Here is a 14,464-nt window from a genome sequence, read left to right on the forward strand (position 1 = left end):
GCGCGTCGCAGCTTGTATCGCGTGAGGGCTGCAGCCAAAGGGGAGGCGGAAGTGACGGCCGGTTCGCAGCCACCGGCAGCTGCTGCGAGGGTGAAGCCAGAGTGGACTGCCTTTCTGGAGCAGTTCCTCATTCTTAGGTGTCACCGAGAGCTCAGGTGAGGCAGAGGATGGTGTGAAAAAACCTGCCGCCGCCTCCCAGTGCAGATGGACACTTCACTCAACATCCGGCCAGGGCGGGGGAGGGGCGCGGCCCAGACGTCGGTGTCAGTGAGGCGGAGGCGGCTTCGGCGCATGCGCCCTGGGAGGTGTTGAAGACCCGGCTGCCTGTAGTCCGCCTTGGTCTGTCCCCATGGGCTCGGGAATGGCCAGGATGCTTTTCGGAAGGTGTCTCGGGTGCAGTTAAGGTGTTTTGGAGGGTGCATGTAAGGGAGTCAAGGAGACGGTTAGGTAATTTGAGGACAAGCCCCTTCCCACTGTTGCCGATGAACTGTAAAAAGGAAGAATCAGGTTTGTGGTTTGAAGAAAGAAAAGTTATCGGGATCGCTACACCATCTCCTTTCCCCTTTGTTAATGCGGTGACCACCATCACCTGTCCCCAGAACAGCTCTTGGTATTCGCTTCTGTTCCCGGTTATCCCAGAATTAAATTCTCAGTTCATCTCATAAAACTCCAGGGATCAGCATCCGCTCTATTTCTGGTAAGAACAGGTTCTGACATGTAAGTCAGTGTCTTAATAACCAGTTTTCTGCCTCATCCGGCTCCAACCCTAAGGGAAACAGTCTCACTGACATTTTTCTTTGGAGATAGGAAGTGTGAAATTATTTTACTATATTTGAAATATAATTCATTGAAAATGTATAGCATTTTCATATTGAAACAAGGATAATTTTGAACAGAAAGTAGGAACGTGTTCCTTCACAAAATTTTTTTTAAAGGTTTTTATTTGAGAGAGAGAGAGAGAGGTGTGTGTGTGTGTGTGTGTGTGTGTGTGCGCGCGTGCGTGCGTGCGTGCGTGCGCGCAGGGGCGGGGGCAGAGGGAGAAGCAAGCTCCCGGCTAAGCAAAGAGCCGGAGATGTGGGACTGGATCCCGGGACTCTGAGATCATGACCTGAGCCACTCAGGCGTCCCCAAATTAACGAATATTTTTTGAGCACTTGCTGTGTTCCATTCACTGCTACCTCTGGGGATACAAAGATGAAATCATTGCCTGCAACTGCTTTTCCTGTGAAGAAAAAAAAAAAAAAAACCCAAAAGTGAACTTTGCAAGAAGACGACTTCTTTTCAGTTGGGTAGTTGTAGAGGGTTTGTGTGAGTCAGGCTGTCTGTCAGTAACTGGGTCAGTGAGTTCACAGTTTATTAAGTGTTTTTTTAAGTTTCTTCAGTAGTATTTGCAACTGTGTCATAGTTAATTGAAATGCAACATCTTCCCGCTTTCATAAGCAAATTATAAATTATATTTCTGTAGTAATAACACATAAAATTTATATTTCTGTAGTGATAACAAAATTTCCTTCCGATTGTTGTTAATAGAAAATACTACATTTTATAACATGTGTTATTGAGATAGAGCTTCCTTTCCTATCTGAATTAGATTCTGTTTTTAAACTACTCTATGTTAAAGGAGTGATGGGAAAATCAGTATTTTTAACATCTGGAGTGATACTGTTTTACATCAAAGAACACTGTCAGTAGATCCATACCAGTATCAATCTTTGTAGCATCATAGATTTTGTTAGGTCATAGAGAACAGCAGTGAAAATTAAAATTTAGGGAATACCAGGCACTGTTCTTTACATAAATTGTAAAGTACTTTCTCAGGAGTTAATAATTTAGGTAGAAACCTTGAAAAATGGGTTTTTGGCTGAACTCTGTTCTGTATTGAAGAAAAGTTTGTTTTGTAGATGTATGTGTAAAACCTCTCTACAGTTAAACTTCACTATTATTCAGTAATTTCTGCTTTATTTCTCTTCTGGCTTAAAAAAAGAAGCACTGTTAATATATGGCATTAGGTAGAACTCCAACTACCCATTTCTTTCTGGTCTTCTTTGCTTTATTGTAATGAAACACAAACTAAGTCGGAAGCACCTAAACTATGCTTTAAGTAATCTTCTGAGTGGTGTGACTATAACCTGTGGAAAATTCAATTTTAAAACATTTCAGTAAGAGGCGTCTGGGTGGCTCAGTCGGTTTCTTGATTTCAACTCAGGTCGTGATCTCAGAGTGTTGTAATCTAGCCACGCATCAGGCTCCTCGCTGAGTGTGGAGCCTGCTTAAAATTCTCCCTCTCCCTCTCTCTCTCCTCCCCTTCCCTTTCTGTCCCTCTCTAAAAAGAGTAAAACATTTAGGGGCGCCTGGTTGGCTCAGTCTTTGGGGTTTGGCTTTGGCTCCAGTCATGATCCCAGGGCCTGGGATTAGGCCCCACATAGGGCTCCCTGCTCAGTGGGAAGCCTTGTTCTCCCTCTCTTCCTCCCCCTGCTTGTGTTCCCTCTTTCGCTGTCTCCGTCAAATAAATAAATAAAATCTTTAAAAAAAAAAAAAAACATAAAACATTTAAATAAAAATTTGCATAGGTAACATGAAATTCTTTGTTGTCAGCAGAACATTTTGTGTAGTACAAATTATACATTTGCTAGAATTTTTGTAAAGGAGAGAAAACTTTACTTTTTCCCCCCCCCCCAACTTTACATTCTCCCTAGCACCAAGGCTGAGCTATACCATTTAGAAGAATGGAAGCTAATGCATCTGTTGACATGTTTTCAAAAGTCCTGGAAAATCAGTTGCTTCAGACTACGAAACTAGTAGAAGAACATTTGGATTCTGAAATTCAGAAACTGGATCAGATGGACGAAGATGAATTGGAACGCCTCAAAGAAAAGAGACTTGAGGCACTAAGGAAAGCTCAACAGCAGAAACAAGTAACCTCTCTGCCCTGCTTTCTGAAATTACTTTAACAGTATGCTCCTAACAACTTATATATACATGTGCTGAAGTAGTTGTATTTCAGTCCTTATTTTTAGCGTTGTTTTTGTTTTTTACTACAGAGTATTATAACTGTTAAAAATTTGCTGGGAAAAAAATCAGTTTTAAAGACACATTAAAAATTAGCATGCTCAGTATGTTAATCCACAGTCAAGTAAAAGAAACACTGTGCCCAAGATCATTTTTTGAGCTCAGATTTTTTGCTTGAGGAGGAGCCTAGGAAGAGCACTAGGAGTCAGTGGTTTCCCTTTTAAGTAATTGTAAAGCCAGTAATAATTTAGCTCTGATCAGTGTAAGTGAGGTGAGAGCTGTAAGGCAGTCTACACTGAAGAAATTATTTCAGGCATTTCCATTGTAACAATTATATGGCTTATTTATTCAAAGGAATGCATGCTGGGTCACAAAGAAAGGTGGCCACAGCTCCGTCCTTATTGGTCTTCTAGAGTGTGGAACAGCCTCATACACTCTAATCAAAACCAGTTAGGTTAAATTTTGTAAATTTAATTTTGATTAAAAATGTTTTCATTGCTTTTTGTCAGATTGAAATAGATTATTACCAATTCTGGTTCCTCTCAGTTGGCTGTGAATAAAACATGCGCTTTTAACTTTTCCAAAGAAATAAGGAGTTTTGTTTGTGCTGCTGTAGCATCTCTTTGATAATGTTTATACTCTCAGTGTTTATAAGAATTGCTACAAAAAGGAAAGAATGTTTTGTAATGTGACTGAGTTTCTATTTTTATAGCTTGAGTTTTCTAAAACAGGGTGTGTGAGTGTAGTGTGGTTTTGAAGCCAGGAGACTTTTTTTATTATAATGCTAATAATTATCTAAGGTAATGAAAGAGGAGATTCTGCTACAAACTCCTATTTCACAATCACAGTTAAGTAACACTACTAATTGCTAATAGTTCAACTAAAAAAGTCATAACCAGGATCTTTTTGTAGAAAGCCTGAATCTACCTGATTTGCAGTAAGCAACATACATGATGGCTTAAATGAAACTGTCAGCAGTTAAAAACAATAGTCTGAATATTTATCATTAAAAACCTAAGTCCTACAGCCTTTAGGGACTTTTTTAAAATTACTATGCAAATCAATTTAAAATTAATTTGTCATAGAATAATGGAGAGAGTCTTATTTTACAGTTTTCACTGCATTGTAATAGATCTTTTTTATTAAAATGTTTTTTAAGGAAGTAGACAAGAAGCTTTAATGATATATACTCTTTTTGAGAGAGTAGTATAGATTGCATAGTAATTTTGATTTACTGATCTGTATAGGTATCAGGAAATGAGTATATGCAGTGACATAAGCACTTAATAGACCTATTTGAATCAATATGCCTCAGTCACCCGAGTACTCTCCTCTTGTTACAGCAGCTAGTGACATAGGACTTAAGTAGTAAGCAGTGGGACAAGTGAGAAATAGGAAGAGCCCATCCAAAGGCTTGGGTGATAGCCACTAAGCGAGAGCTAGGTGCTGCCCAGCTGCCAGGCCTTGGGTAGGCTTAGCCTGCACTGTGATCTCTACCCATCCTGCTTGATTCCATTCAGCAGATGCCCTGCAGAGCACGAACTCTGAAAGAAACTACTAAGGTCACAGGGGTATGCTGAATGTCTTGGGAGAGATGCCATGTGTTGGTAGAGGTTCAGAGTAAGATTGCCTCCCTCTTAGGAACTTGGAAAGACTCAGGTCTTCCACCTGTTGGTTAAACATATGAGAATTAAAAAGAGTTTTTTAAAAAACAAACACTCTTTTTTAAGGGCAGGGCTATTGGTGAGTCAAGAAAAGGCATGAAGTGGCGCGTGGGTGGCTCAGTGGGTTAAGCCTCTGCCTTCGGCTCAGGTCATGATCTTAGGGTCCTGGAATTGAGCCCCGCTTTGGGTGCTCTGCTCAGCAGGGGGCCTGCTTCCCCCCCCCCCATCTCTCTCTGCCTGCTTCTCTGCCTACTTGTGATGTCTGCCTGTCAAATAAATAAGTATAAAAAAGAAAAGAAAAGAAAAGGCATGAAATGTTAACCTGCCATTAAGGAGTTGTACTTGAGAGTTTAAGTTGTTCACAGACGTTTGACCAGAGAAATGTCACATAGGGAGAAAACACCAGGGCTTCCTGTGAGTGTCAGCTCAGCATGAGACAATGTGAAATGGATACCAAAACTATTAATACAGTCTGTGTTAGCTTAAGTCCAGAGGAAGAAAGGAGATGGCACTCTTGCCCCTTTCTCAGTAGACTACTTCTGGAGGGCCGCATTCAGACTTCTGCCCCTTTTTAAAAGGACAAGGAGGAATTAGTCTCTGTTCAGAGGAGGATAATTAGAAAGTAAGATATGTAGAGATCATTTCATACGAGAAACAGCCAAAAGAAAATGAAGGGAGAGAGGTAGAGAAGATAGGATATTGGAAGGACTGATGTGTGAAAGACATTAGAACTTTTCTCTCTAAACTTAGGTCCACAGACCTAAGTGGTCCGTAGATCCACAGACCAAATTTACAGATCTATTGCAGTTCAGTGTGAGAAAACCTTTCCAAAAGTTAGAGAGTATACATGCAACTGCTTTTTAAGCACCTGTGCCAGACACTATCATGTTGACAGTCTTACTTTTTTACAACTCAGTGAGATGGTTGCTTTGTAATCTCTGCTTTATAAATGAGGAAATGGAGACTCAGAAAGGTTATTAGAATTCTTAACCTAATAAGTGGTTAGAACAATTATTCAAGCCCATGCCTTCTGCCTGTAAGCCCAATGTTCCTTTTTACTAAAACCAGCTGCCTGAAAAAGGAAGCAAGCTTCCAGTGGAGATGATGAACCTTTCCTGTAGCAGGAAGCTTGAGAAACTGAAAAGTCTGTCAGGCATGATTGATGAGGGTTGATACACTGGGTTGAGAAGTTGGATTAGATGACCGATGGGATTTGTATTATTTCTGGACATTGTGTGGGATCTGTATTGTTTCTGGACATCATGTGATTTTTTTCTTCCTAGGATACTCCCCCTTGGTGGCCAGTATAGAAGTGGGTCCTGCCTCTGAGCAAACTGGACTTGAGCTGCAGAGAGCTGCAGGAACCACCCCTCCCATTGCCCTCCCTACAAAGACCAAGTAGCTTTACTTCATGAGCATTGTTTTTCAGAGCTTGGCATTAACTTGGACCTAATGCTTTTGATTTTAGTAGTTTGAGTACAGGGAAATTAAATGGATATTTACATTTTAAGTCTCTGAAGTCTAAATTTTTATTTTTGAAGTTCTGAGAAAATGTGTGTGAAGGTACCAAGACAGATGATTGTCTTAAACACAAACTGTGCTGAAAGATAGTCCCTGCCCACAGATTTTTGTCTGCACTAAAACTAGAGACATAGGAAAGGAAATCACTAAGAGGAATTGATTTTTCTACAAGATAAAATCAACTTCATCACAGAATATTATAGCGATTTAGACAGAAAATAAATGTAAGGTGGTACTGAAAGATATTTCAAGTTTATAATATTTCCCTTTTCTCCAAATTAGGAGTGGCTTTCAAAAGGACATGGGGAATACAGAGAAATCCCTAGTGAGAGAGACTTTTTTCAAGAAGTCAAGGAGAGTAAAAAAGTGGTTTGCCATTTCTACAGAGACACCACATTCAGGTAACTTTGTTTACATCAGTGACTTGTTTAAAAATGATGAGATCTTTGAGTAGAGATACACTAACATAATAGGGAAATTAAAAAAATTAGAGGAACTACTTCTAAGTTGTTTCTTTGTACTTACATAAACGTCTCTGTTAAACAATTGTTACATTGAAGATTAACTTAAAAACCCGTTACATAAAAAAGTTTAAATGAATGTTATTGAAAATCAAAATTATTTCTGTAGAACTGGATATTTTCTGAATTGTATTTTCACTAGGTAACTTTAAAAACATGTAAGAGATGTACACGTAAAATTTGTTTTTGTCAATACAAGAATTATTTCTCCCTTTTCTGGTACTGGTATGGTGTAAGCACAGTGTTGGGAGTGGGGCCAACACCAGCTTTGAATTCACTCACTCCTTCTCAGCCAGCAACTCATGGGGAGACAGTGGTTTGAGCAAGCCTTTCACTTAGAAGCATCACTGGGTGTGCCAGGGTTGGCTGGAAGGAGAGGAAAGTGATTTCTTCTGGACAACCCAGCTCTGCAAGCCTCTCTACAAAGGCAGAGTCCTTGTAAAATGAAAATACCCCTAGAAAAGGTCATATCTTAAGTCTTTCTTTTAACCCCCAAATGTGATTAGTTGCCAACTTTTAAAAAATTGAGAGATTCAATTTTTTTTAGAAGTCCAGATTTCAGATGTTTTAAGAAATCAAATAACTTAATAGCAGACCTAGAATTCAGTAGGAAGGCAGTTTGCTTATGCTGAATAGCAACCACCTCCCTCAGACAGACACACACTCCAGTGTAGAGTCTCCATCATTCATTGCTATCTCAGCCTTGCCCTCTTCCCGCATTTCCATAGCCTGCTCAGCCCTTGTCTTAAACTCACCACCCAGTAACTTTGTTATTAATTAATGTCTTTCAGGGATTGATTGCCTGGGACGTACTGATTGAGGTAATAAAAATGAAAGAAAATGTTGTGGTGAAATCTCCTGTAAGGGAAAGTATGGGAAGGGATTAGGAAAGAAAGGGTATCAGGGCACTTGGGTGGCTCAGTGGGTTAAGCCTCTGCCTTCAGCTCATGTCATGGTCTCAGGCTCCTGGGATTTAGCCCCGCATCAGGCTCTCTGCTTGAAGCACAGAGCCTGCTCCCCCCTCTCTCTGTCTGCCTCTCTACCTGCTTGTGAGCTCTCTCTGAAATAAATAAATAAGTAAAATAAATAAAAATAAATAAGTAAATAAAAAAATAAATAAATAGGTAAAATCTTAAAATAAGAAAAGAAAAAAAGGGTATCAGAGAAGCCCTCTGTCACTGTGGTACTCTGTCCTCTCCCATTGGCACACATTTCTCAAGTTGCCCACCTCTGACATACGTGATGAGGTGGTATATTAATATCATTGTTAGTCTCTAAGGTTGATATCATTTGATGTTTATTAGATGTTTTTGCCCACTAGATTGTTTTGTGAAAACAGAGTTTGCCTATATTGTGGTTCACCGTTCTCCCAAGTTTTTACCCCTGGAGCAGCAATGGCTGACACATAGTAGGTGCTCAGTAAATATATCTGATGGTTGTATAAACAGTGCAACACCAGGAGTACTTACTTTCAAGCAAAAATGAAAAATCAAGGGATACCTGGCTGCCTCAGCCAGTAAAACATCTGACTTTTGATCTCGGGGTCTTGAGTTTAGCCTGATGCTGGGTATAGAGATTGCTTAAAAAATAGAAAAGAAAAATTAGAAAATTTTAGATCTAATAGATATCAGAGTTCTTGGTACATAGTAGACTGGAAACTTCATGTATAAAATCCTGGAACATTGATGTGACCCTTTGAGGTAAGTATGTAGGTATAATTCCAAAGCTTCATGCATGGAGACCAAGACTTGGGAGAGATTAAGTGACTCACCTAATGTCACTCGTCTACTAAATGACAGAAAAGGATTTGAAACCAGGATTTAAGCCTGCTGCTTCTGGATTTTTTTAAAAAAAAGTGAATTAACAAATGGTACAGTCATAGATTTACCTAAAATAGGTTCCATATAAATCTAGTAAAACCATGGAGTTGACTTACCTACGAGTCTTCAAGAACATACTTCTCATATAATGGTTCATTTATCATTTGTTTTGAGCTTCATTCAGGAACCATTTATTAACTTGTTCTCTCCAACTATTTTTCACTACACACTCATTGCTATACTACATGGGTGATATATGAAAAGATGCATTCAAAGGTAGAGTGATGAGGCATCAAGGTTACCAGGAACTTGCTGGACGCAGTCCTAATTCAGGAATAACTCTACACGAAGAAGTATGCAGAAAGCCTACTAGTAATTATGAAACATTTGATGTCTTCATCATCTTTATAAAGCAGTAGTTGTCAAACTTTATGGGGCATGAGAATCACCTGTGTGTTTCCCAGCTCCACTTGCAGAGAATTTTAGATCATATATTTTAAAAGCTGACTTTAATGAACACTGTGATTAAGAACTACTCAAAAAGATTATTACAGTAGTCTGTTTCAGGAACAATAAAGTATCAACCAGTTTAAAATACATTTTGACTTTCAGAAAATGTCATTTCCATTTTTCTTTTCAATAGAAAGTGCCTTAATAAAAGTTACTACTGGTATTTTTCATTTCTTTAGAACCATATAACCACATTTATAGCCCTTACCCTGTGCTTCTTAATGATAGTTGCAGTTAGAAGAGTTCCTTCTTGGTGACACCATTCAGTCTTAATGACTTCCGAATATGGCACTGTGTGTACATTTCTAATCCTGAAAATCCTCTTCTGAGTTCTATCAAGTCAGATTTGTCACCCTTCAAGCTCTGTGTATGAGACACTAGGAAACATGCATAAGAGAAGTGACAGTTTTTTGTTCTTACCATGAACAAGACAACTTCATGAACCACTTGTGACTGAGAGCGTGTATTTAGTATTTTGTTTTTTATAAGTATCATTAAGGCATATCTGACTTTCTGGAATACTGGATGATTTTTCCTCCTTTCGTCAGTTAACCTATGAAATAAAATGAGGTCATCCGACACAAGCTGGCTGTCAAATTATGAGACTCAAGCAGAAAAACTATAAAATTAGATGTACCCTTACAATATTTATTTTTAATATGGAAAATCTGTTTTAGCTTTTGATTTTCTATGTTTATTATTTACAGGTGTAAAATATTAGACCGACATTTGGTGATACTGTCTAAGAAACATCTTGAAACCAAATTTCTGAAGTTGAATGTGGAAAAAGCACCTTTCCTTTGTGAGAGACTGCGTATCAAAGTCATTCCCACACTAGCACTGGTAAAAGATGGAAAAACACAAGATTATGTTGTTGGATTTACTGACTTAGGAAATACAGATGACTTCACCACAGAAACTTTAGAATGGAGGCTGGGTTGTTCTGATATTCTCAATTACAGGTAATTTTTAACAAAATAACTGATTTTAATTCCATATCCAGTTGATATTTTTAGAGAAGGTTTTTTTTTTTGTTTTGTTGGGTTTTTTTTGGTTAACATTCATTTTATGGAGCTAAGTGAGGTCTTCTGGGTTAGATGTAGAAAATGTTTCACAAATGCAAAACATATTTCTTAAAATGTACATTATTAGCATGATCTAACAACAAAATCAGAGTTACAGATAAAATTGAGTCTTAGAGTACACCTAACTATGAAAGTTTTCATCCTAACAGATCCTATTGAATCTAATTTTCTGTTAGTCTGAAAACCCAAAATGACACTTTGGAATTGACTCTTCCCTGATTTAAACCAGGTTACTCAAATTGATAATGACTTACTTTTGAAGATCAGATTTTTTAATGTAGCTATTCCTGTCTTGTAGAATCTGATAAAATGTATAATCTCATTTCTGTGATCAGCTTAAATTATTGCGGAGATAGTCTCAATTTGAAAACAGTCTAAAATCCAACTTCCATTATTCATTAATCTCCTTTTCCGCTTCGCCAAATGGTTTATCTGATTCCACAAATCAGAACTTGTCATTTTGCCTTCTGTGCCTGTTTTTGATTTGGAAAATTAATGGATAAAATTATACAATTATCATTCTATAGTCATAGTGCTTTTCAGTAAGTAGAAAGTTCTCTTTTCCCGTTCCTTTTTCTCTGAATCTTCCCTACACATGCCTAAATTTTGCATATATTACAGAAATTGACTTTGGAGTTTTAGGTTTTATTTTCTTAATAACGAAATACTAATATTTATTAAATGTATTTTGAAATTATTTCAAGCTTTAAACAAGTTGAAAAGTAGTACAAAGAATTCTCATCTATCTTTTGCCCATGTCTCTCAATTTTAAGCATTTTACATTTGCTTTATCATTCTTTTTCTGAATACACATTTTCTTTTCAAAACCATTTGAGTGGACGTTGAAGATGTATTGTCCCTTTGCTCCTAAATATTTCCTTGTGTATTTTCTAACATTGAGGGGTTTTTCTTATGTAACCTTAGTGCAATTATTAAGACAGGAAATGTTTTGTAGTTTACAGATCTTATTCAAATTCTGCGACTGTCCCAATAAGATCCTGCATACTAAAATGTGTAGTTACTATGTGTTTTTAGTTTGCATTAATCTGTGACAACTTGTCTTATTTTTCAATATGTGGACATTTTTGAAGAATACAAGCTAGTTATTTTGTAGAGCACCCCTCAGTTTGGATTTGTCTAACATTTCAAGATAGGTTTGGACTATGCATTTTCTCATGGGTACATGATAGAAGTGACACTGTATTCTTCTCGGCGTAGCACACCAGAAGGTAAAGAATGTTTTGTCTCATTTCTGGTGGTGGATAACTGAGCACTGGTTAACAGGTTGTCTACCAAGCCAAATAGTGATTTAAGAAGAACTTTTCCATATCCCTCATTAATTTACTTTTTCATTTATTCATATTAGAATGGGCAGTAGCTTATTTTACTCAGTGGGTTATAGGTGGTTACTTACATTAATTTTGAAGCCCAAATTGCCCCATATTTGGCCAGTGAGAGCCCCTTTCATGCAGGCTTCTATGTCCTTTTTACATGTCCCCACAATTCTTTAAGCATTTTATTTCTGGTGCAAATAAGTCTTAGAGGGACTCTCCCAAGAATTGACTATTTCCCCAAGGCACTGTGGTTCCTCTCAGTGGCAAATGATATTTCACAACCAGAATCTAGGTGCCAGGAATCTTCCTAAATATTTTTGAAAGAAGAAAATGTCTCAGTTATTTCTCAAGCATCATTGAAAAATTTCATACCAATTCCAGGTTAATGATAATGAATTCCACGAGTTTTATTGATGTTTTTCTAAACATTAAAAGATGTGATACAGTATCATACCAGCCATAATAAGCTGTAAAAAATAGATTGTTTTCCTGTGTCATGCTTATAGTGAAGAAGATCTAATCCAGGTTCAGCATCTCCAAAACAGGTGGAAAAACTTTTATTTCTTTCTGTGCTTTTCACTTAGAAACTCTGTTCGTACATCTAGTGAAATGTTAGTAATTAATGATAAAAGAAAATAAAACATTGAGCAAAAACATTTAGTAATACAAAATAGGTTTAAAACTCTTAACTATCAATATGAATAATATACATCTTCCTTGACACCAGCATTTTAAAGAAAACTTTACTCCATAGTTTAGGAAGAAGAGAGATTTTTGTGCAGGTTAGCATACCAACTGTACTATCATAAAGAATAAATGCTTTTCAAATTTGCTTTATTTTTAGTGGAAATTTAATGGAGCCACCATTTCAGAGCCAAAAGAAATTTGGAACAAACTTCACAAAGCTGGAAAAGAAAACTATCCGAGGGAAGAAATACGATTCAGACTCTGATGATGATTAGAAATTAGTTATAATTCTTTGTAAATTGTCTTTTCATTTCTGCTTCAGAATTAGATGTGTTTTCTAAATCCCATTGGTTTTGATACATTGGTCATCTAATGGTCATGTTCTAGAGTTTTGTACAGTTTCATCACATTGAAAGACATCTTCAATATTTTCTGTGTGGCACTCATGTTTAAGTTGAGGAAAACTGAGTTCTTAAATTATCCAGCAAGGGTCTGGATTCTCTATTTTTGAGATTGATTTTATCAAAATATGATTCTTACATCTTTATATCATTCACAATTGTGTTTTTAATCTACTGGATTGGAAATAGGAATTCAGCAAACTATTCCAGGACTAATTCTTACACAGCGTTATTTACTTTATACAACAGGTCAAACAGCATTTACTGGTGTAACAGACTCACTTGTAAATGAATTATAAACACTCCTTACTTCTGGAACATATTTAACTATTAAAGAACTGCCTATTTATTCTGTAGGCTGTGTGTTGATGATGAATCAACTGATGGCAGCAGAAAGCTTTTTCAGGTTTTGAGTATACTGCCTATTTAAAGGGTTCTGATTGCTTATATTTTAAAACATGCATTAAAAAATAATCGGGAAGGATCACCTGGGTGGCTTAGTTAAGTGTCTGACTCTTGATTTCGGCTAAGGTCATGATCTCAGGGTCCTGGATTGGAGCCCTGTGTCGGCCTCCGTGCTCAGTAAGGAGTCTGCTTAAGATCTTCTCCCTCCATGCCCTCCCCTCCCTCATACTCTCTTTCAAAAATAATCAGGAAACAATTGGAGTGGCAACAAGATCTGCAGACTCCTAAGTAACAACAACCATAACTGGTAAATATATGTATATTTTTTACTTAAAGTCTTGGGAATTGTCATAAAAGCATACAGCAAATAAAAACATTTATTACAGAAACATTTATTCAAGAAAAGACTAAAACTTAGTAAGTATAGTAAGTCTCTTTGGTATTTGAGCCACACCGTTTCTCCCCCTAGCTCCCAATTTCAGCCCACAGTTTCTCCTTAGGATGAGCAGACTGCTAGCATTTCTCATTCTACCTGCCCCCTCCCTGCAAGCTCTATGTCACAGAACCTCTATTTCAGGTAACAGTAGCAAAGAGGACTGGACCTTCCTTCCTCTACCTAGTCCCCACTTAGAGCACTGAAGATCTAGCCCAGGAATGGCAGACCAAGATTACTGTTTTCTAATCACTATTGCCCCAGCTTATGAGTGGAGGTTCCATGCAAGGAAAGGCAAACAAGACCAGGAGCTGTCACCCACTGCTCTATTTATAGACCACAGGTGTCACTCCTAGAAAAGCAGGCTAGTCTCCTCATCCCCAACTCTGAGACAGTAGCAAACTGTAAACAGAGCTTCCATAGCATCCTCTAAGTTAAAGCCTAAGGGTGCTGCCATAGACAAAGGAAATTTGGAGTGGGAGTAGAGACAGACAAAGAGACTGGTGACTCTGTGATAGCAACAGGCAAAAGGGAAACCAGTGATAATCCTAACAGAGAATGAAAGGCAGCTAAGAGTAGTCCTAGGTCTAGAACAAGCCTCAAAGAGACTATAAGGGCCTGAATTTAATTGGCTCAAACTGTGTAGCCATTTGCGCCCCAGTGCCCAAAATAATAGGCCCACCAACAATTAGTGGCTGTTAATTACAGTGTGATAACAGTGGAGGCAAACTAGAACCCTTACGAGGAGACTGGAGAAAGGAACCTCCTAAATGCCCTACTAAAACTGTCCTTGGGATTGGAGAGAGGATTCCGAGTGACTGCACATTCTCAGGCTGTGCCCTCTCCAGAGGAGCATCAGATGCTGTACAGTGCAGGGTAAATGGACTTAGTCCAGCTGAGTCACTAAAAAGCCTTGGGAAGAGAAGAGGATGAGTCTCCAGAACTGCTGTATTATCCAAACTGTCCAATTTTAAACAAAAAGTTCCAATATCTGTGGAGAAGCAGAGTAAAGTGTGTCCCAAAACCAAGGGGATTTCAAAACAGTAAAAAGAAACTGCCTCTGAGGGGACCCAG

General features: G+C 38.0%; 1 protein-coding gene across 3 annotated transcripts; it reads left to right on the forward strand.

The window, feature by feature from the left end:
• Positions 1–12,498, forward strand: TXNDC9 (thioredoxin domain containing 9). Of its 3 annotated transcripts, XM_080812913.1 has the most exons (6): positions 37–155; positions 600–697; positions 2,697–2,915; positions 6,477–6,595; positions 9,753–10,007; positions 12,309–12,498. In XM_080812913.1, exons 3-6 carry the CDS (start codon positions 2,727–2,729, stop codon positions 12,424–12,426), a joined length of 681 nt encoding a protein of 226 aa, XP_080669039.1. In that variant the 5' UTR covers positions 37–155; positions 600–697; positions 2,697–2,726; the 3' UTR covers positions 12,427–12,498. The 3 variants fall into 3 exon arrangements, with proteins under 3 accessions (XP_080669037.1, XP_080669039.1, XP_080669038.1); XM_080812911.1 differs by lacking the exon at positions 600–697 and having other exon boundaries at positions 1–155; XM_080812912.1 differs by lacking the exon at positions 37–155 and having other exon boundaries at positions 292–697.
• The last annotated feature ends 1,966 nt before the right edge of the window (positions 12,499–14,464 follow it).

Source organism: Martes martes, assembly GCF_963455335.1.
Source record: "Martes martes genome assembly, chromosome: 9".
Lineage (NCBI taxonomy): Eukaryota > Metazoa > Chordata > Mammalia > Carnivora > Mustelidae > Martes > Martes martes.

Excerpts from the sequence above, each read along its gene's own strand:
- TXNDC9 (XM_080812911.1), top strand. The coding sequence starts at position 2,727 with ATGGAAGCTAATGCATCTGTTGACATGTTTTCAAAAGTCCTGGAAAAT. Across the intron at positions 2,916-6,476 it reads AAGCTCAACAGCAGAAACAA|GAGTGGCTTTCAAAAGGACA; the intron begins GTAACCTCTCTG and ends TCTCCAAATTAG. Across the intron at positions 6,596-9,752 it reads TACAGAGACACCACATTCAG|GTGTAAAATATTAGACCGAC; the intron begins GTAACTTTGTTT and ends TATTATTTACAG.